The 22,703-nt window shown below is 40.0% G+C and overlaps 1 protein-coding gene across 1 annotated transcript in view; it reads left to right on the forward strand.

Moving 5' to 3' along the window:
* MACC1 (MET transcriptional regulator MACC1) overlaps nucleotides 1–16,609 on the forward strand; it is a 48,376-nt gene extending 31,767 nt beyond the window's left edge. Inside the window, exons 2-5 of the mRNA XM_006138341.4 lie at nucleotides 3,240–3,365; nucleotides 5,148–7,195; nucleotides 10,305–10,493; nucleotides 14,741–16,609. Coding sequence (XP_006138403.1) covers nucleotides 3,251–3,365; nucleotides 5,148–7,195; nucleotides 10,305–10,493; nucleotides 14,741–14,953 — 2,565 coding nt within the window. The 5' untranslated portion in view covers nucleotides 3,240–3,250 and the 3' untranslated portion in view covers nucleotides 14,954–16,609. The remainder of the gene's footprint in view (nucleotides 1–3,239; nucleotides 3,366–5,147; nucleotides 7,196–10,304; nucleotides 10,494–14,740) is intronic.
* Nucleotides 16,610–22,703: the final 6,094 nt, after the last annotated feature.

Genomic DNA, 22,703 nt, shown 5'->3' on the forward strand with positions numbered 1-22,703 from the left:
CTTCTCCCTCCTCACTAAGCAGTGGGCCTACCCTGTCTTTGGTCTTCCTCTTGCTTTTAATGTATTTATAAAAGGTCTTCTTGTTTCCCTTTATGCCTGTAGCTAGTTTGATCTCATTTTGTGCCTTTGCCTTTCTAATCTTGCCCCTGCATTCCCGTGTTGCTTGCCTATATTCATCCTTTGTTAGTTGTCCTAGTTTCCATTTTTTATATGACTCCTTTTTTATTTTGAGATCATGCAAGATCTCCTTGTTAAGCCAAGCTGGTCTTTTGCCATATTTTCTATCTTTCCTACACAGCAGAATTGTTTGCTTTTGGGCCTTTAACAACGTCCCTTTGAAATACTTCCAACTCTCCTCAGTTGTTTTTCCCTTCAGTCTTGCTTCCCATGGGACCTTACCTACAAGTTCTCTGAGCTTATCAAAATCTGCCTTCCTGAAATCCATTACCTCAGTTGTGCTGGTCTCCCTTCTACCTTTCCTTAAGATCATGAACTCTATTATTTCATGATCACTGTCCCCTATACTGTCTTCCACTTTCAAGTTCTCAGCTAGTTCCTCCCTATTTGTTAAAACCAAATCCAGAACAGCTTCTCCTCTGGTAGCTTTTTCAACCTTCTGAAACAGAAAGTTGTCTCCAATGCAGTCCAGAAACTTATTGGATAGCCTGTGCCCCGCTGTGTTAGTTTCCCAACATATGTCTGGATAGTTGAAGTCCCCCATCACCACCAAATCTTGGGCTTTGGATAGTCTTTTTAATTGTTTAAAAAAGGCCTCATCCACCTCTTCCACCTGGCTAGGTGGCCTGTAGTAGACTCCTAGCATGATATCACCCTCGGTTTTTACCCCTTTTAGCTTAACCCAGAGACTCTCTACACAGCTATCTCCTACGTTCATCTCCACTTCAGTCCAAGTGTGTACATTTTTAATATACAAGGCAACCCCTCCTCCCTTTTTTCCCTGTCTGTCCTTCCTGAGCAAGCCGTACCCTTCCATACCAACATTCCAATCATGCGTCCCATCCCACCAGGTTTCTGTAATACCAATGATATCATAGTTGTATTTATTGGTTAGCAATTCCAGTTCTTCCTGCTTATCATAGAATCATAGAATAATAGGACTGGAAGGGACCTCGAGAGGTCATCGAGTCCAGCCCCCCGCCCTCAAGGCAGGATCAAGCTCTGTCTACACCATCCCTGACAGATGTCTATCTAACCTGTTCTTAAATATCTCCAGAGAGGGAGATTCCACCACCTCCCTTGGCAATTTATTCCAATATTTGACCACCCTGACAGTTAGGAATTTTTTCCTAATGTCCAATCTAAACCTCCCCTGCTGCACTTTAAGCCCATTACTCCTTGTCCTGTCCTCAGAAACCAAGAGGAACAAATTTTCGCCTTCCTCCTTGTGACACCCTTTTAGATATTTGAAAACCGCTATCATGTCCCCCCTTAATCTTCTTTTTTCCAAACTAAACAAGCCCAGTTCATGAAGCCTGGCTTCATAGGTCATGTTCTCTAGACCTTTAATCATTCTTGTCGCTCTTCTCTGTACCCTTTCCAATTTCTCCACATCTTTCTTGAAATGTGGCGCCCAGAACTGGACACAGTACTCCAGCTGAGGCCTAACTAGTGCAGAGTAGAGCGGCAGAATGACTTCACGAGTTTTGCTTACAACACACCTGTTGATACAACCTAGAATCATATTTGCTTTTTTTGCAACAGCATCACACTGTTGACTCATATTCAACTTGTGGTCCACTATGACCCCTAGATCCCTTTCCGCCATGCTCCTTCCTAGACAGTCGCTTCCCATCTTGTATGTATGGAACTGATTGTTCCTTCCTAAGTGGAGCACTTTGCATTTCTCTTTATTAAACCTCATCCTGTTTACCTCTGACCATTTCTCTAACTTGCTAAGGTCATTTTGAATTATGTCCCTATCCTCCAAAGAAGTCGCAACCCCACCCAGTTTGGTATCATCTGCAAACTTAATAAGAGTACTCTCTATCCCAATATCTACATCATTGATGAAGATATTGAATAGTACGGGTCCCAAAACAGACCCTTGAGGAACTCCACTTGTTATCCCTTTCCAGCAGGATTTAGAACCGTTAACAACAACTCTCTGACTACGGTTATCCAGCCAATTATGCACGCACCTTATCGTGGCCCTATCTAAGTTATATTTGCCTAGTTTATCAATAAGAATATCATGCGAGACCGTATCAAATGCCTTACTAAAGTCTAGGTATATGACATCCACCGCTTCTCCCTTATCCACAAGGCTCGTTATCTTATCAAAGAAAGCTATCAGATTAGTTTGGCATGACTTGTTCTTCACAAACCCATGCTGGCTATTCCCTATCACTTTATTACTTTCCAAGTGTTTGCATACGATTTCCTTATTACCCATACTTCTTGCATTTGTATATAGGCATCTAAGATACTGATTTGATCTTGCCTCCCTGTTGTGCCCTGACCCTCCTTTCTCCTTGCCATTATAGGCCGTAGTCCCCCCCATTTCCAACCCATCTCCCAGTCCCGCACATTCAGCACTTACCTGTGGGCTTTGCTCACCTGTCCCCGTCGAACCTAGTTGCAAAGAATAAAAGGCTTAATTTGAAAATATTTTTGTTAAAGATACAGTAGGATGAAGTTACTGGAATTTTGTGTGTGTGTGTGGGGGGGGGGGCAATCAGTTTCAATTCAGCAAAGCACATACATGACCTATAGGACATAATGACAGAGATGCAGCCATGTTAGTCTGGTGTAGCTGAAACAAAAGACAGGACTATGCAGCACTTTAAAGACTAACAAGATGGTTTATTAGGAAAATCTGATTTGTCAATTTTATGTGTTCACTTTTTTTTGATTGTATCACTTTGGTATATATGGTCATGCCAATTTTCTTCCACAAATTGATCTGACGAACTGGGTCTGGCCCACAAAAGCTCATCACCTAATAAACCAACTTGTTAGTCTTTAAAGTGCTGCATAGTCCTGTCTTTTCTATAGGACATAAGTCATTATTGGACCATAATGTACTGTTTTTACTTTTACTTTACATATTGAAGCTCCAGTCATGAAATGTGATACAAAGGGAGAGACCTATGCACCCAAGATGAAACCTCAGGCTCTGCCCACATGTGTCACATTGCAGAACTGGTGCTCAAAAATTCTTCAGTCAGCTTCCTCTTTCTCAAACTGTACACTCACTAACATACCCTACTATTTCCTAGGAGGAAAAAAAATGTCCACTAGCAGAACAACTTCTTCTCACACTAGAGAGATAGCACGGAGTAGATCCGAAGGAACTGTGATTGACGTGGATGACAGAAAACCTTCAACAAGCTGCGAGTTGCCAGGTCTGTTTATTATAATGGGCTAACACACCTTGTGGGCTTTAGTCAGGCAAAACTCTCATTGACACCAATAGCCAAGCAAGAACTATTCTGCTTGGAAGTTTGTTGTCTTAAATCCAGTGCAACATCCTCTCTTTTGCATTATGTATCCTTTGCACTATTCACACAGTGTAATGGGCCACGTTCTAGCTGCAAATGCTCAGCAGAATACTTCCTTGGTATAGGCGAACTCTGCTGGGTACTGTTGCACCAGGTCCAGGTCTGCATTATTTCCATCCGCAAAGGGGGCATGTCAGGGGAGAGAGAAAAGGAGCATAGGGTCTATTAAGGATTGCACATCAGTCATGTCAGTTTGATCTTTGTCCAGAAGTAGCTGTTAGTACTACTGGGGCCAGAGCTCATCCTCCGAATCAGGAAGCTGCAGTCAGGTCCATATCACCCTACCACACTCATCTCCAGTACTGAGAGCGGCTCCGGTGTAGGGGGAAGCTGGCATAATGACAGCTCAATTTGTAAGAATTACAGTAACCTTAAGGGTGGAGCAATAAACTATAGGGAGAGACAGCATTAAAGGGGGAGTCATGAGTGTGCCGAACGGGATAAATAAAACCAGGCTGAGCTGCTGCTTTTGTTAGTTTTTAAATAAAGATAAAGGAACTTTACTGGCAGATTGTGGCTGGGGAAGGAGAAAGAATCCCTTTCAATGCTATTATTTGTGTTATTATCTGCATGTAGAGAACCTGTGTAAGGCAATGGGAGTTGCAAGCTCTCAGTCAGTTCCTTGCAGGGGGTAATTAGCTTCTCATGCAATGGAGTCTTTAATTACCATATACTGTCACCATGCAAATTTATTCATTTAGCTTTTGGTTCTATATGAGTGCTACACAAAAGGGTGTCCGCACATCTATAACAAGAAATAGACATAGTAAAATAGACTTTATTGCTAGCAATGCATATTTCAGTCTAAAAGGGTATTTAAATATTGTCTATATAAGAAACAAAGATTTCCCCCCTACTTTTTACTCCTATTCACTATACAAATAATCAAATGGAAAAATTCACTCTTTTGCCGATTCCAAATGTAAAATGTGTAGTTGACTCTAGCCTAATGAGAGTTATGGATTGTTACAGTGAAAATATTAGCAAATTCTTCTAGGGCTGAAACCAAATGAGTTCAACAAAAGCATTTCTGAGGTGTTTGTGCTAGGAAGAAATGGAAGTCTGAATGGTGTACAATCTTTTCCACAGTGAGTATAAGATCGTTTCCAAAATGGAAGCGTTAGCCACTGTATTTCTGCACACAGCAAGCCACTGGGCAAAAAATGCCAATGGTCTTTCTAGTGGACAACATTCACTAGAACACACAGTTTAAGGGTCTGCTCTTGATGGACTTCAGCTTTCTCAACTCCCATTACTACTGCTGGGAATTGCAGGTGCTAAAAGGCGTGCTGCAAATATTCCATATCTTGCAATATCAACCCATATTATAAGGACTAATTTGTTGGTGTTTTTTTGTTAATATCACTCCTTGAATCCAAATTTAAATATGTCTACATAGTTGACACTCTGTTGGTTACGTTTAAAACCTTGAAAGTAATATGAAAGTATAAACTGACCCTAAATGACTCACAAGCTTTAAAAATTTTTAACTTTGGATAAATGTAGTCCTAGTGTACTGTAACAACAGCAAGAGATTTATTGAAGAGATGAATTTGGCCAGTTTTGTCCAATAAATAGGGTTTGAGTGTGGATAGGAATAATTACCTTTGTTTTTTTTTTAAACAGATGACAAAGAGAATAAATTGGATTCAATCATTGACTGGCCAGAGGTGTTCAAACAACATGCTTATACTGTTCCCAAGACTAATCCTTTCTGGAATGAACTGTCAGCGTCCAACCCTTTTTTATCCGATGTAGCTCAGTTAAATAACAGTGACAAGAACAATAAAAACATTTCTGTCTCAAAAGAAGACCCCTATTTGTTCTCCAGAGATTCAAGTAACAGGGATTCTTTTGCTTCATCGGGTGATGAGCTAGATATTCATCATCTTCTGAGGAATGTTGCAGCAGGGAAATCGGGGAGATCTAAGAGTGCCTCTGAACTTCTGGATATTGTAGATGACAAAAGCTTTGATCCTGACAACACAGCATCCTCTGGCCAGATTTTAGATGCAGACATGGAATGGCTTCAAAATGACCGTGAAGCCTACAAGATGGCATGGTTGAGTCATCGACAGCTGGCCCGATCTTGTCTAGATTTGGATGCGATGAGTCATAGTCCAGGATGGGCACAAACACAACCTACAGACACTCATGTAATCTTCAAGGTGAATCATAAAGGGGGTTCAGTGCAGCTACCTGATTCAGATATCACAATTCACATCCCTGAGGGTCATGTATCACCTGGGGAATTCCAGGAGGTTGGTTTAAGAGCTATTCTGAATCCCCCAAAATCACTTAATCATGATCTTTCAAGCACTGTGAGCCCATTAATAGAACTTACATTAAGTAACCTAAACACAATGGAAGCCATTTTACTAGAGATGAAAATTGCAGCTGAAGTGAAAAAGGATCCTTTCAGTCAAGTTATGACGGAAATTGTGTGCTTTTATAGTCTCAACAAAGAAGGTCCTTTTGAAAAGCTGCACAACTACTACATTTTCACAGATACGTTACAGGTGAAGTTGACAGATCTAAGTCATGTGATGTATTCAGTCATTGCAGTACAAACGAACCCAATTCAGTCTCTGGCTACAACTGTTTGGGAATACATCCACAGAACCCTGTCTATTGGAATTTATGGGCCCAAACATATTCATCCTTCTTTCACTGCAGTTCTTACAGCCTTTGGTCATAACTACATTCCAGAAAAACTCACAATTTGTGACATTCAAAAGGGTGGAAAGAACATGCCTCCAGTTGTGTTTAAGCTGTGGGGAAAGCATACATTTGTACTTGATAAGCTACAAGATCTAAAGGTTTCTTTGATATCCTGTGATCCCGATTTTGAAGTGAAGTTGGAAGATCAAAACAAAGAAATTAAAGAAGGGCAGTTGAAAGCAGGTGAAGTTGTCCAACAGCAGTTTTCATTTTCTGTACTGGGAACTGGGGAAATGCATTTGTTCACCTTCCTAGTTCAGATTAAAGTCCCAAATAATAACCTTGTAACCCAGTTCCATATTACAACTCCTGATCCAGCTCCAAAGTTAACTGGGATGACTGGTAAGCCAACCCGCTTACAGAAACGCAAAGAGATCAAATCAGCTCCTTTTCTTTTGACACCATCAGTTATATACCCCAAGTTTCTAGATAAGACTTTAAATATTACCAACTATGGAGTGGCCTTGAAAACTGTCTTACGCCAGAATAAGATAGACTATTTACTAGAGTATTTTAAAGGGGATACAATAGCATTGCTCGGTGAAGACAAAGTGAAGGCCATTGGACAAACTAAAGTTAAAGAATGGTATGTCGGAGTTCTTCGAAGAAAGATTGGTCTTGTGCACTGTAAAAATGTAAAAGTGATTTTAAAAGAACAAGCTATGGATATCAATGATAGCCTGCTGCCTACCAGGAATCTTCTAGAACAAATTGCACTGCCTTTTAAGAAACTGACATATATCTATTCCTTAGTCCTATCTACGGTATCAGAGAGTGTTTACAACTGGAAAGCTTTGGCTAATGTGCTAGGATATTCACATATGTCATTGAATGATTTCAGTGAGGTACCAGCAGATAAAGAATCAGAAAGAGTCGCATACGTGGTGAAGAAATTGAAGGAAGATTGCCATGCTAACAGACCCAAAAGGCAGTTTCTTTATGAACTCATTGTTGTGAGTACTGTTCAAGTGGATTCATCTGTTTTGTATGGATAGTAAATGAGTATTGTTTATGAGTAATGATTTTCAGTAATGAAATATGATATTACCTTGGTACTGTATTGTGACTCTTTGCAAATATGACTACAATAATTGAAAATTGTAAGCACACGTTTAAAAAGTTTGAGTTATAAAACCTATAGTCCTCATACAATCTACATCTGAAAATGTGCATATATACAACAAGGTTTGTGTTAAGTCAAGAAAAAGTGGTGTTGAGAGTAACAATCAGATAGTAAATGACATCAAATGCTCTCATTGGCTTCCCTTACTACTCCTTGTAAGGAGCAGGAGTACCTGCACTGATGAGGGCGCTCTCTGAGTTCTATTTAGCATGTCTTCACCTAAATTGAAGCTGGAAGATCAACCGCAGCAGCACTGATCTTTCCCAAAGGTAGACATGCCTTTAGATTGCTTAACAAAAGAATAGTAGAGAGCTAAGCTTTATATTTGTTATAATAATGGCTCGCCGAGGAATTCATAACTGTGGGTTCACAACTAAATTTTCCCCATGTTGCACTGTGCAGCCCAAGCCCGTATGTCTACTTTGTAATTAAACAGCTGCATAGGCGGAACCCTTCAAGCCCTGAGTCAGCTGACACAGGCCAGCTAGGAATGTTTAATTGCAGCATAGACATACCTTAGCTGCTCCTGTATTGCAGTCACACTGAAAGTGCTACCTCACATAACTAATTCATTCCCTTTGGAAAGTCAGCATTCAAACGATCTCAGAGAAATACGCCACCCAGAGACAATGGCAGAAGTGGCCACTAGGAAACTGAGTAAAGAGCTTAACATTCCAGGTAGTGATATTAAAATGAATTGGGTTCATTTATGTTTCTCTTCATTCAAGGAGAATTAAAGGACAAATTAACCAGCCTATCAAATGGAGATAGTGCTGTGTGAATATAAGACAGGGATTATTTTCAAATTCCAGGACAAAAGAGATATCAACGAACTAAGAGATATCTTATCTGTGATTAGCATATAACTTCCAGCTCTGAAATGCAAATTTGGCTTGCTGCCTTTAGGTGTATGTCTAGACTGCATCCCTCTGTCAGCAGAGAGATGTAAATTAGGCAGGTTGACATTGAAAATGAGGCAAGGATTTAAATATCCCGTGTCTAATTTGCATAAAAATGGCCACCGTGTTTTGCCGACTCTGCACTTTGTCGGCAAAAAGCGGCAGTCTAGAGGGGGATCTGTTGAGAAAGAAAGCCTTTTTCAACAGATCCCTTATGCCTCCTGCAGTCTACACATACCCTGGAAGAGCTATAGTTACAGAAATAGTATCATCCATGCCACTTAAGAGAAGGTCCTTTTAATGTTTAAAATAGGATGAATCCCAGTGCTTCAATAGGTAGAGCCATGTTAGTCTGTATTCTGCAAAAACTATGGGGGGTCCTGTGGCACCTCAAAGACTAACAGATTTATTTAGGCATAAGCTTTTGTTGGCAAAAAAAAAAACACTTTGTCACATGTGGTAACACTATCAGTTCTGTGTTGTGGGGAAGAGAGAAGTCTGAGCAGAGGTTGGGGCAGAGAGGATTTCAACCACTAGCTTCCTATGGAACAATGTTCTGCTGTAGCTGTTTCCACAGCAATTCATGGGAGCATTCAGTAGGTAAGGTGAGCAGAAGGGGCAGCAATATAGTGAGTATTTCTGTTAATATGCTGATTAGCTGTCTGGAAAAGCCCAGAGAACAAGGGCTGGACCCTACTGTAGCCTGTGTGAGGTGGCAGTTTTGAGGCAGCTATGTCGCTGCTCTTTGAGGAAAAAAGAGGATTCCATGCTCCCTGTGTCTCAGAGAAGGCCTATATATTTATATTTTGGTCTGGGGATTCAGGATTTGCTTCTTTATATAGAACTTGTGAGATTTCCCTTCCCTGCACCGTTCAACTGCAACAAGGCACATCCAGAGTTATTTATAGACGCAGGACTATTAAAGTTATAAAATGCAAAATTCATAATGGTGATTTATTTGGTAATTGAAGCATCAGTTCTGAATCCGCTCATAGGCAAAATGTCTAGTGCTTTCAGTTGGAGTTTTTCCTGAGTAAGGACTTCAGAACTGGAGCTTCAGTCTTCTGAATGAATTTGTACCTGGCAATGAACACTATTTCTATTTGTGGCAAATTACCCCTGCCCACAAAAGGTCTGGCAGAACAGATCAGGGGTTTCATTCAGCCCCACAAACTGCACCCCCTTTGAAAAGTTTCCCTCTAAAAAGTTTTTAAGAGAAAATTAGATTTTCAGCTAAACAAAGTTTCCTGAAAAATATTTGATTTCTTCAGAAAATGTATATAGTTTGTATAAACTCTCTGAACATCTGAAAATCAAAAACTTTCATTTTTGGATGCAATATTTTGTTTATTTGGTATTTCACTGAACTGTAGATGTTTTCACTTTTCTTCAGGAAAAAAAGAAAAAACTTTATTTTTCACTCTGCTCTAAACTAAGCCAGTAAGAAAACAGAAATGTGACATGTACTCATTTCAGGACTTTTCTATTGGAGACATTTTAATTTGCTTTGTTCCAAATAACACATTGTGTTTCCCTTTTTGTGTCCTTGCAAGTTTGAATCATAGTCAGAAAATTATCAAGTATGTGGAGGGATTAAATTAAAATGCTCTGGCCAATGTAATCAGTGATTTTCTGGAAAAGAAGCAGAACAAGGACCGCGCCTTATTATAGCCATGCTCTGATTTCATTTTTCAGGTCCATGAAGCTAAATGTTAGGTCCCAAATATTTATGTTGGAGAAGGCTATTTTCCCTTCAGGATCCTCAAACTTGGCAGAATTCAACTGACACTGGAGTGCTGAAGCAATGGGATGCCAATTTAATTTTTTCTTGAGCTTACTGGCAACTTTCCTATACAAATTATTGGCAATCCCTTTTTTGTTTCAAAGGTGTAAACATAATTACTTATTTACAAAGAACCAAAAAAGGTTTAGATTTCCTTAACTTTTGAAAAGATCTATTGGATAGTTACAAAAACAAACAATATTTACTTCCTTTTAAATACTGATCAAATAGCTTGATTCTAAAAATTGTTACTACAGGCACTTCTGAAGTTAGACTGCCAAGGATTAGTAGCACGCCTTACCCAGGACACTGTCCTTTTGACTTCGGCTGTCAAGCTTGGCAAATGCTGGAGAGAGCTGGCAGAAAGATTAGCCCGACTCACAAAGCAACAAATGGAGGCTTATGAAGTACCTCACCGAGACAGAAGAGGGGAAGTCACCCAGGAGGTAAGGCTTCCCACTCTGTACTTGCACCTTTTCCTATGTGCAAATCCAGTGTGAAACTTCCTTCACCATCCTTGTACAACCCACCCCTCCTCCTTTAATTGTCTCAATATTTAAACTATAAGCTCTTCAGGGCTGGGACTACCACTTACTCTTTGTTTATAGGGGGCCTAAAAATCTCACTGGATGTCCTTGGAACTACTGTAATCAAATAATAAATAAGAATTTACTCTCAAATCTTTGTTTTGGCCCATTTTAAGCTTCAGTTGATTTCCTCCCTTCCAAGACCATTTTTCCTCCCCCCCACAATCAACAATTTTTCTCTTTTTCTCTTTTTCTCTTTTTCTTTCTTTCTTTCTTTCTTTCTTTCTTTCTTTCTTTCTTTCTTTCTTTCTTTCTTTCTTTCTTTCTTTCTTTCTTTCTTTCTTTCTTTCTTTCTTTCTTTCTTTCTTTCTTTCTTTCTTTCTTTGTCACCTCTGGCTCCTTTACTTTGTTTTCATCATGTTGTCTCCTTGACCAACTTAGCCCCCACATTATTCTCCTTCATCTTCCTTGGGACTTGCTTCATTTTAAGTCATACTGAGGTGGATTATCTAATACCAGAGAATGTCTGCCTTTCATTCACGGTTATTTCTTGCTCTTTCCTCCCCCCAATCATATTCTTGCTCTCACCACAGAAAAGGGCCTTAGCAAAGATACCACCTTTCTGAGTCTAAGGGGACTCAAAATGCTAGCTGTATTCGGCTTACCTTAATCGGAGCCACGGTGGCATCTACACTGAGGGAGGCCAATGGGATCACATGCTCCCATCAGCTTCCCTTACTCTTCACGTACGAGGAGTACCAGATGCTGGTGTGGGCTGTTCTCAGCCTTTGATCTGAGGGTGTACATTAGACCTGCCAAATAGAATGGCAGAAGATCAATCTCCGGAGGGTCAATCTCCATAGTGTAGACATGCCCTCGGAAGATAAGGTCTACACTGTGAGTGAGGTTGAAAATCCCTTTTTCAGAGGCATTAATGTGTACATTGAGAAGACCTCAGTTTTCATGCTCACTCAGTTCCTGGATAGAAGTATTTTGGGGGCCTGAAAGCTGCCAAAACCTGGATTGCTGCCTTAAAACTATTTATGTCTGAAGTCTCCTTTTGACATACACGACACATTGGTAATTTATGGCCTATTCTATTATATTATTTTTCTTTTCTGTTAACACTAGCATGGAATCAGTACGTCTTTGAGAGACATCTTCAAATTGTCATTTTTATATTAAATTATTTCCCAAAGCTGAATTCAAAATCTGTGTTATTCCATTTCAACTGATTATGTTGTTCTTCGTATATCCAAGCAAATCTGATGCTGTAGAGCTGGGAGGTGTCATACATATTTCTCACCAGATTCACTGTCAACAACTGAACATACATTTAGGGAAAATGTAATAGTTATCTTGTTCCCATTAAAGGTTTAAGAAGAATGCCCTTTGGGTTTTCAAATTTGTGCTGCAACTCTCATTTTTATGGCAGACTGTGACTTTGATAAGATAAATTTCAAATCTTACATGGAAAATTACATTTAGTTTGCAGCCCACAGTATACAGAGAATATTCTTTGACACAAAAGGGAGTTAAATTGTATACCAGTCTAATTCCTTCTTTGACTATAGTGATATTAGTCAAACTTAAATGCAGATCCTAATAGTATTAAACTGTTGTTATGAAGCATCAAATGAAATAATGCTGAAAACAAATAGCTGTCCTTGTTTATTGTGTGTGTGCTGGACAACACACACACACACACACACACACACACACAAACACACACACACAGTCTAGACTGGCATGATTTTGCAGAAATACTTTTAATGGGAAAGTTTTTCCATTAAAAGTATTTCTGCAAAAGCGCATCTAGATTGGCAAGTGCCTTTGCGCAAAAGATTTGCTTTTGCGCAAAAGCATCCACGGCCAGTCTAGATGCGATTTTATGCAAGAAAGCCCTGATCTCCATTTTAGCCATCAGGGCTTTTTTGCGCAAAACAGTTCTTCCCTGTCTACACTGGCCCTCTTGCGCAAGAGAGCATTTTCCCGAGCGGGAGCGTGAAAGCATTTGCATAAGAAGCACTGATTTTGTACATTACAAAGTCAGTGCTCTTGCGCAAATTCAAGCGGCCAGTGTAGACAGCTGGCAAGTTTTTGCGCAAAAGCACCTGCTTTTGCACAAAATCTTGCCAGTCTAGATGCACCTATTGTGCTAAGCCTCATTGAAAATGATGGGTGGAATAGGGTAACAGCCACACTTCATATGTGATAAATATAGGAAACTGTTTATATTCCTTTAGGAGTTCAGGACACCTGAATTCAATTCCCAGCTTTGCCACTGGCTAGCAGGGTAACCTTGGGCAAATCATGTTGCCTTTCCTTGCCTCAGTTTCCCCTCTTGTAAAATTGAGATAATTTGAATAGTACTTTGAGATCTACTGATGAATAGTTCTCTGTATGAGATAGGCACTGCTATTAATATCATGGAATGGGGTAGCTGAAGCAATAGGATCCATCACCCAAAACATGAGAATACCCACAGCTTGTCAGAAACAGAGCTAAGCAGTTCTCTGGTGGAACTGTATATTTCTGTGAGAGAAACAGCAAAAGCAAAGAAACATGTGGACTTGAGAAAAAGTGATGGAGAGAGAGATCTTTTGGGCTAAATGCTAACAGTAGCTGTGAGCAAAGAAATTCCACTATGGTTTGATTCCTGCTGTGTTCAGAGAGTCAAGACATTGTACAGCCTTGTAAATAAATAGTATGGCACTAAAGAAATATCAGACTCCATCTTTAGTTTCTCCTCTTAGCCAAAATAACCCACAGGACCCTCACAATTGGCTAACTAGTTTGGTCACAAAAGGCTAACAGTATCATGCAACAGAAGCCTCTTAAAGTACAAGAATAATCAGAAAGGCTACACAAAAATAGTACTTTCCCACTCAACCGATTTGTTTATACACAGACTCCTATCAGTTTACTGTAGCTTTATATTCCCATTAACACAGCAGAGCCAATGTATCTCTGGGAAAGAGAGTTGGATTCCAGCCTGCTTTATGCATCAGCTATACAATTGCTAAGTTCCAGTTGCGGAATCTTTATTACTGATGATAACCGGCAAACCAGAGAGAACACGACTTAATTTTCATAACCCAATTTAAGTTTGCAGAAGTAGAAACTAGGAAAACAACCTTTTTATTTGTAAACCAAGCCAAGTGAGGGAATTTGATCTGGAAGTCCTTGAAGGAATCCTATAACTTTCTAGTGTCTATTGACACTTTAAAAGATGTAGGGGCAGATCTTCAGCTGGTGAAAACTGACACAGCACTAGTGATTTCAATGGAGCTGTGACAATTAACAATAGCTATGACATGAAGTCTGCTTGATGTGAAGTAAACGTTTAGGAATATTTTAAAAGGGGTACTCTCAACTTTATTTTGTTAAAAATTAGTAGCCGTTGATGATAGATTATATGTCCTGATTTTTGTATTCAACTTTTTATAAAAGTTTTTCTAGTCCCTTGCTAGTATTTATCAGCATCTGCTAGGCAAACATTTATGCACAAGTTACTCCAGTGTTTCTAGGATCACAGCCACAGAGAGCAATAAGTCCAAATACGCTTAAGACCACTTCTTCTTCCTTCTTTTCTGTAAACTAACCTCTTCAGTTTCAGCTTTTCTGCCCTGTCAGCTTTTCTGCCTCTGCAAACCATGGATATGAGCTCCAGTCTGAGCAGTGCATAAGGGAGACATCATAATTCTGATTCACAGAAAAATAAGTGCAACTGACAATCAACAGAATAACGAATCTCACCACATGCAAACCTGCTGTTAAAAAGAACACCTTAAAGTGAGACAAGAAACTATTCCCTCCTATACACGATCTTTTCAATGTTAGTGATAGTTACTTTTAACTATACTAGGTATGAATTGTTCAGACAGAAATGTGGTTGTCAGTTTGATAGATTTTTCATTTCTATCTTTTTATTGAAACTTATTTCACTAAAATGTCAGTATCTACAGAAAAGCTGACAGTATACATGGATCATGGCAGTTTGGGTCCAAACATGCTCTATATGAAGAAAGTACTTCATTGTGCTCAAAGAGCAAAAGCTAATGTTTCCTTTTCTAGAATGCTTAATTTATTATGCCCTTACAATGGATTGAGAAAGTAATTGTACATTGCTTTATTTTCTCCTAATATTTAAAAATTCTTTGCAGATGATGTGGAAACCTGCATATGACTTCCTGTACACATGGGGTGCTCACTATGGAGACAGCTATAGAGATGTATTACAAGACCTGCAATCAGCTTTGGACAAAATGAAAAACCCTCTAACCAAGCAGTGGCGAGAGTTAACTGGAACTTTGATTCTAGTGAACTGCATGGAAATCTTAAGGGCAAATGCTTTTTCCAAGAAGGAGGAAGACTAGAAGCTGAAATTCTTTTATGAACTATCTATTGGAAAACTATGGTGTCGATTTTTATACTCTATCATTATTTTTAAGACTGTGATTTTTTGAAATATAACAGATCCTTTAATTTTAGATTTTTTTCTGCACTTACATGTATTACGTGGCACAGACCTTATGGAACACCATTTTCCTGAAGGACTCTTATGTCCTGCAGAATAATATTTAGAGGACCAAGAAGTGGGGAAGTAGCAGTTGGGAAGTGAATTAGGTCCTTGGAAAGATTTTAATTCCATGGACCAATTCCTAAATGAAAAATTCATAAGGCTACAACTATAGATAATGATAAAGCCAAATCTATATTTTGAGATCAGTGAAACCCCACATGTTTTGGGTTGCCCTGACAGTATTCATTCGTTTGCCCAACATTTTCAAAAGTAACAATTTGGACTCTGATCCTGCAAGTTACAACACGTGGTTTAACCATTGCGCCCATGTGGAAGACCCACTGGTGTCAATGGGGTTCCAAGCAAGCACATTGCTGTGCTTTTTCATAATCTGTTGCAGGCTTGGGGTTCTCATTGAAAGTTCTGTGGGGTTTGAGTTAGGGATGTAAAATCCCATTAAAAATGATAACCTGTTAAGCTAGATATGTAACTGGTTCGTGCTGCAGGTGAGGAGCTGTTGGAGCACCCCCACACCCATGGCACAGTATGGTGAGCCCAGCCAGACCAGGCAAAATCCGCAGCACCACACTGTGGGCAGAGGCTACTCCAGGGAGGCCGGGTGCTGGTTAATCAGTTATTGGTAAGCAATGCCAATTTACATCCCTAGTTTGGGCATACAGAAGAAGATACTTCGAGTCTGATTTTCAGGTTCGGTTAGCTCTTGTAACTCCAGTGGAAGTCAGTGAGAGCAGAACTGTCTGGAAAACCAAAGTTCAGTTCTATGAAATTTTTGGTTTTGGGAATTTTTTTCATCCCAAATCAGGATGCCTGAGATCCATCCAGAGTTTCTTGAAATTGAACCCTATCCACAAAACACAGCAAATTTAATGAATAGGCAAATTCTGCCAAAAATGTTTTGTTAATTTTTTTCCTAACTAACTCCAAATAGGAGAGCAGTACCTCTGTAAAGGCCAGAGATGTCTTAAAATGAGCACAGAAAGAAAGGGGTATTCAAGTTAGTGGCCACTTCTGGAAAAAGTTGGCTTACTTATGCAGACATAGCTCTCTACATTTTGCACTACCACATTTGTACACATGATGCACAGTACAAATTTACTAATTCTTCTGCATGCACCTGAAAAGGGGGTGGAATCAGATTTAAAAAAAGGCTGATCCATACAAACAGTGACCACAATGCTGCCCTACAGCATATGATCTTGCATATAAGCCACTGCCTCTTATATAGCTATTTTGAATGGAGAAGAGGGGCTTAGTGGGTAGAGGAAGAATATATATGCCATTATTATTCATAATTCTAATCTGTGCCATAATTGAGGGAAAATGAGAGAGAAAGGCAGCTAGTATTTTGTCTAGAAAGGTACATGCTAGACATATTGTTAACAAAAATAATTAAATTGAGGTTCATTTATGATTTGTTTATACAGAAATTTGTATTTGCCTGATTTCCACTGATTACATGCTCTGAAATAATGCAGCATAAATGCTTTCAGATGAAGTCTTACCAATGACAAGAACCAAGTTGCAGTAACCATGCACCTCCTTATAGATAACACTGGTTTGTGCAACAATCGCAGCCCAATCAAATAATTCCTGGTAAAACAAAGAAGCAAATAAACTTTTGTTAGCTAGAAGGTAGCAGTAAAAATTGAATCAACCTGCAAAATCCTCAAAGAGCAGCTCTGGAAAACCTGAAGGCTCATTTGAATAAACTGGCAAACTTACTACTGGCCAAGTCACTAGTTGCTGGCAATAGTCTGGTTGAACAGCAAACCTGAGGGTTGGCAGTTGGAGAGAGAAAGCCAAGTTCCACTCTTATTTACACTGACTCATGAAAGGTGGCTGGCTTCAGCACAGGTACTTCTGTTTTGCACTGGAGTGAGAAAAGAATTGGGTCTACAGAGTATTAATGCCAACAACATCTTTGGTGATCAAGGGAATGAAGACAAAATAGAATTTGAGCACACAGACTACATAGTGTAGCCTTCTATGTCCCTGAGAAACATTTACATGCTCACAATGCTGGCTTTGTGCAATTGTACAAGGAATTGGGGAGAGACGGTACCACAGAGCTTCCCTACTGCCTTGCACATTTATGCAGGACCCAACGATTGTTCCCTGTTAGCACCACAGGGAAGCAATGAGCCCCCTGAGCAAAGGGGAGGAAGGTACAGAGTCATGGCCCATGTTATCTTTCCCTCTTGCACTGCTGAGGTGTGTGCGAATACACACAGTCCCTTCTTAAAGAGCAGTAGAGTGGCTGCCACACTGTGAACCCCTGAGAAGAATTCTGGTCACATCTCCCAGAATGCTTGCTTAGGTCCCAACTTCAGCATGTTTCTCCTGTACTGCCAAACCTGCTCCTGGCAGATATCATTATGGTGCAGTGGCTGACTGAGCCATGCTCACTGTCTTTCTGGATGATGAGGGTAAATAAGTATTACACTACTCCTTACCCTCCCTAAAAGCAGGCAGACTTGGCTCATCAATGAGTTGCTTACTAATCATTTCTTGCCTTTCACGGTGCCTTCCCATACTACATCTATACTGCACAATTATTTTGGAATAAGCTATTCTGGAAGAAATACTCTGAGATAGCTTATTTTGAAATAACATGTCTACGCTACAGAGAAGCCTGGAAATTAGTCCAAGGCAGGCTCCCTTAATGTGGATGCTCTACCTTGATTTAGAACCCTAGGAAACAATGGGGAGTCATTACTTTGAATGGCTTGGGGGATGAACTATTTCAAAATAGCAGCAGTGGAGCGGTCACACTCCTGCTTTTCTGAAATGGCTATTTTGGAAGAGGCGTTAATCCTCATGGAATGAGGTTTGCAAACACAAAATAAGCTGCCAGTCATTTCAAAATTATTTGGAAATAACAGGTTAGCTGTATAGATACTCACATAGGGTATGTCTACACTACCACCCTAGTTCGAACTAGGGTGGTAATGTAGGCAACCGGAGTTGCAAATGAAGCCCGGGATTTGAATTTCCCGGGCTTCATTTGCATAAAGCCGGGCGCTGCCATTTTTAAATGTCCGGTAGTGCGGACTCCGTGCCGCGCGGCTACAAGTGGCACGGACTAGGTAGTTCGGACTAGGCTTCCTAGTCCAAACTACTGTTATTCCTCGTGAAACTAGGAAGCCTAGTCTGAACTACCTAGTCCGTGCCGCGTGTAGCGGCACAGCACGGAGTCCGCACTAGCGGACATTTAAAAATGGCGGCGCCCGGCTTTATGCAAATGAAGCCCGGGAAATTCAAATCCCGGGCTTCATTTGCAACTCCGGTTGCCTACATTACCACCCTAGTTTGAACTAGGATGGTAGTGTAGATATACCCATGCTTATTTTAGAATAACAGCCATTATTCCAAAATAACGCTTCTGTGTGGATATGCCCTTAGAGGTGGACTATGTCACCTGTCCAAGCTCTGTTCAGCTTCACTGCTCTTCCCCCGTAGCATTCACCCTGAAAGGCCTTTTACACCTGCTTCTGCTGTGATGCACATAGCTCCAACTCCAGTGCCAGCTTTTGCTTTTTTTTTTCTTACCACTAATGCCAATGGTGCTGCTTTTTCCTCAGCATTAATAATAATGAAAAAGGAAAACATAAGAGTTGCTTACTAACTAGAGAGAGAAAAATGCAGCCAGGAACTGACCAGTTACAAAATGACAACTTTAGGGTTCTGTCACATTTAAACGGCCTAAACAGAAGAGAGGCATGTCGGGGAAAAAATTCCTGTGGTAGGGCATCCCTGCACTACAAAGATATTCACAAGACCAGGGAATGATTAAAGGACATGGCTTATTTTGATGATGTTCCTACTGTATTGTTTTACCCTCTCCTCTGACGTTAGCCCAGCCCAGCAATGAAGTGGGACACTCTTGAACTAACGTTGAATTTGGCCCAAATGACACAGCAAAATATTGATTTATTGAGTCAGTGAACTCCTCACTTTGTGGTATTATGGGATTTGTCCTTGAAGTTTGTTTATATCCTCTCCAATTAGATTGTGCTCTAGGGCCTGCAGCTGTGACCTTTATTTGCTAATTCCAATTTCATTTCTGCTTTGTGTTTCTCCTCATATGAACAAAGTGTGGACTTATGCAATACTTCTGTTTACTTTAGCAGCCTACGCCCAGTGTAAAATAATAGGTATTAAACTCCACATTTTATTGCTCAAATATTTTAAACCACAAAATGCCAATTCTAGGTTACTACTGAAAGTGGAAACAGCCACTTTTGGTAAGAATATCTGGTGGTAAGATTATGGATGAGTTGTAATACAGTGGCCCTTCATAGGACAGACATGTCCCACACCACAATGGACTAAGGAAGGCTCTGCCCAGATCACTCACACAAGAGCAGGTTTCCTCCTGAACCTCAGAGTCATTTCCCTTAGTCAAGTGCTGAGGGCTTTCTGCCCCACAGTATTTAAAAGGCCTATGCAGCAGGACAGAAATCCAACAGCTACATGGTAAGGGGGTCAGAAGGCAAATTATTCACTCTCAGAAGGAGTTTTCCTTCAGCTGGGTGGGAAGTGGGGAGGCCTCCTTGATGGTTCCTCAGGAAGCAGACGATTAGGGAAGGGGAATCAGAGCTGACCTTCCATCATTATCATCATCATCATCGTCCTTCACACCCACTGGTGTATAGGGAAGCAACAAAGATCCTCCACTTCTGTCTGTCTCTGGCCAGCCTCTCAATGGGTACATCTAGACTACATGGCTCCGTTGATGGAGCCATGTAAAATAATTTACTCGGCATAGTCAAAGAAGTGGGGATTTAAATAATACCCGCTTCATTAAAATAAAAATGACCGCCGCGCTGTGCTGACGATCAGCTGATCCGGCACAGCGCAGCAGTCTAGATGCGGCTTGGTTGACTAGGGAAGCCATTGTCAACTGCTTCGGTATGCCTTGTGAAACAAGGTTTACTGGAGTGGTCAACAAAGGCTTCCCTTGTCAACCGTGCCACATCTAGACTGCTGCGCTGTGCCAGATCAGCAGATCGTTGGCACAGCGTGGCGGCCATTTTTATTTTAATGAAGCGGGGATTATTTAAATCCCCGCTTCTTTGACTATGCCGAGTAAACTATTTTACATGGCTCCGTCGACGGTCCCATGTAATCTAGATGTACCCAAGAGTTCCCCAAGTGTAATTCATGCTCTTTATTTCTACTTCAGTGGTCCGGCGCCATGTTGTCTTGGGTCATCCTCATTTCTGCTTCTCTTCATGTCCAGTGCACAGCAATCTTTGTGATGGAGCTTCCATCTTTCCTGAGCACGTGCCCCATCCATCTCCAACATCTTTTCATAATGATGGGTAGCCATGTCATCTTGTTTGCACCATGCAAGTAGGTCCTGATTTGAAATTATTCTTGGCCAAAAAATACGGAGGATCCTCCAAAGACTTCTGGTGTGAAAAGTCGACAATTTATCGAGATCGTAGATGCTCCACTGCTGCTCTTTCAAAATAGCCCCTCACCAGGGCCATTCTAAGTTATTCCTCCTCGGTGCCTTCTGGGGCTCTAAATTGAGATAGCGTATCCACATTAGGGAAGACTGCCTCCGACTAATTTTGAGGCGTCTCAGCAGTATAGATGTGCTATTTCAAAATAAGATATTCCAGAGTAACTATTCAGGATTAGCTTATTTTGAAATAAGTGTGCAGGGTAGATGTAACCAGAGATGCTCATTCTCGGCCTGTTTTCCTCCTCCTATGCTACTTTAACTCCTATTAACTTCAACACAGTTCCTCATGATTTTCATGGCATAACTGAGAAGAGAATCAAACTATTTGAGTCTCCGAAGAAGTTTCACAATAATTTTAGCCAATGCTAATCAGATGTGCGTAATGATAAACATTTTTTCTAATACAACAAGTAATCCTGTGGCACCTCAGAGACTAACAAATATATAGGATCTTGAGCCTTTGTGGGTAAAAACCCACTAGATTTTTTTCTGATAGTTCACCAAAGTTTACTTGCTGTCAGTACAGGTCCGAAATAGGCCCCAATAATAGGAATAACGTCCTTCTGGTATTATTCTTAATATAGAAAAAATTGTGATTTTGTATTTGTTAACCATCTCTTTTTTTATCTGAGTTTTTTAAATACAGTAAATATTTTTAAACTTAATAAATGAGGAAAACTAACTGTGTGTACTTGCATCTTTGCATTACATCTACAGGAGGTTAAAAGAGGTCACAGATTGAGACACTGCAGACTTTTGTAGTAATAGAGAAAATACAGTAATACTTCATTCATTAAAAAAAGGACACACTGCACTTTCACCTCTGTTGGTGAAACTTACTAATGGTTTTGCTGCTAGGTTAACAGCTACAAACTGTACCACTCACCGTAAGTAAAAATACTACTTCGTAAAACAATAGAATAAATGTATTATTGTAGACAGGACTCTGTGTATACCATGTAATATGCTGAAGAATCCACCAGTTACCATACAATTGTGCTCTAGCTTCTCAGATTTTATTAAAGAATATATGTTGCTGGTCCACCTGCTTTTGAAGATAACTGTACAAATGTGATTCAAGTGTAAACCAAAGACGTGTTATTTTTCGGAGCCTTCAAGAATCATGATGCAATAGTTCTGTGTGATTTGAATGGCCCTATGCATCACTGGCTGAACCTTGAAACTTGAGGATGACAATTTAAAATGTCAGTATTTGACCAAACTTAAAAAACAACAAATAGTCTAGCAGCACCTTAAAGACTAACAAAAAATATAGATGGTATCATGAGCTTTCATGGTACACCATCTACATGTTTTGTTAGTTTTAAGGTGCTGCTAGACTATTTGTTGTTTTTCAAGTTTTTCCACTTTGGCTGTGTCTAAACTACATCCCTTTTTTCGATAAAGGGATATAGATTAGGCACGTCGATATTGCAAATTAAGCCTGGATTTAAATATCCTGTGCTTAATTTGCATAATGGCGGCTGCCGCTTTTTTTCAAAACGGGACTTTTTTTGAAAAAACAGCACTTTAAATGGGGCATTTTCGACAGAAATCCCCCATTTCAAAAGATCCTGTACTCCTCAAAAAATGAGGAGTACAAGATCTTTCCAAATGGGGGATTTCTGTAAAAAATGCCCCGTCTAACTGCTGTTTTGTTTTGAAAAAGCCCCGTTTTGGAAAAAAGCGGCAGCCGCCATTATGTAAATGAAGCATGGGATATTTAAATCACGGCTTCATTTGCAATATCAACGTGCCTAATCTACATCCCTTTATCAAAAAAGGGATGCAGTTTAGACACAGCCTTACAGACTAACTCGGCTACCCCTTTGAAGACCAGTTTATTGTTGTTCGTTGTACCAGACATAGAAAGGAAGTTTTTTCTATACATCAGTCCTAAATGGCAGCAAAGTATTTAAATTAACAAATAACACAGGAGCTACTGTGCTGTGTATTTATATCTTAAATTAATTTTAAAACCTTAATTTTTAAATTTTAAACCAACTAAACAGTGTGGCACAAGCCCATTTCTACACAGGGTGGACATATGGTGAACTTAGGATAACATTCAAAGATGAAATATGAAATACATCCAGTTGCATCACATCAT

Source organism: Pelodiscus sinensis, chromosome 2, assembly GCF_049634645.1.
Source record: "Pelodiscus sinensis isolate JC-2024 chromosome 2, ASM4963464v1, whole genome shotgun sequence".
NCBI lineage: Eukaryota > Metazoa > Chordata > Testudines > Trionychidae > Pelodiscus > Pelodiscus sinensis.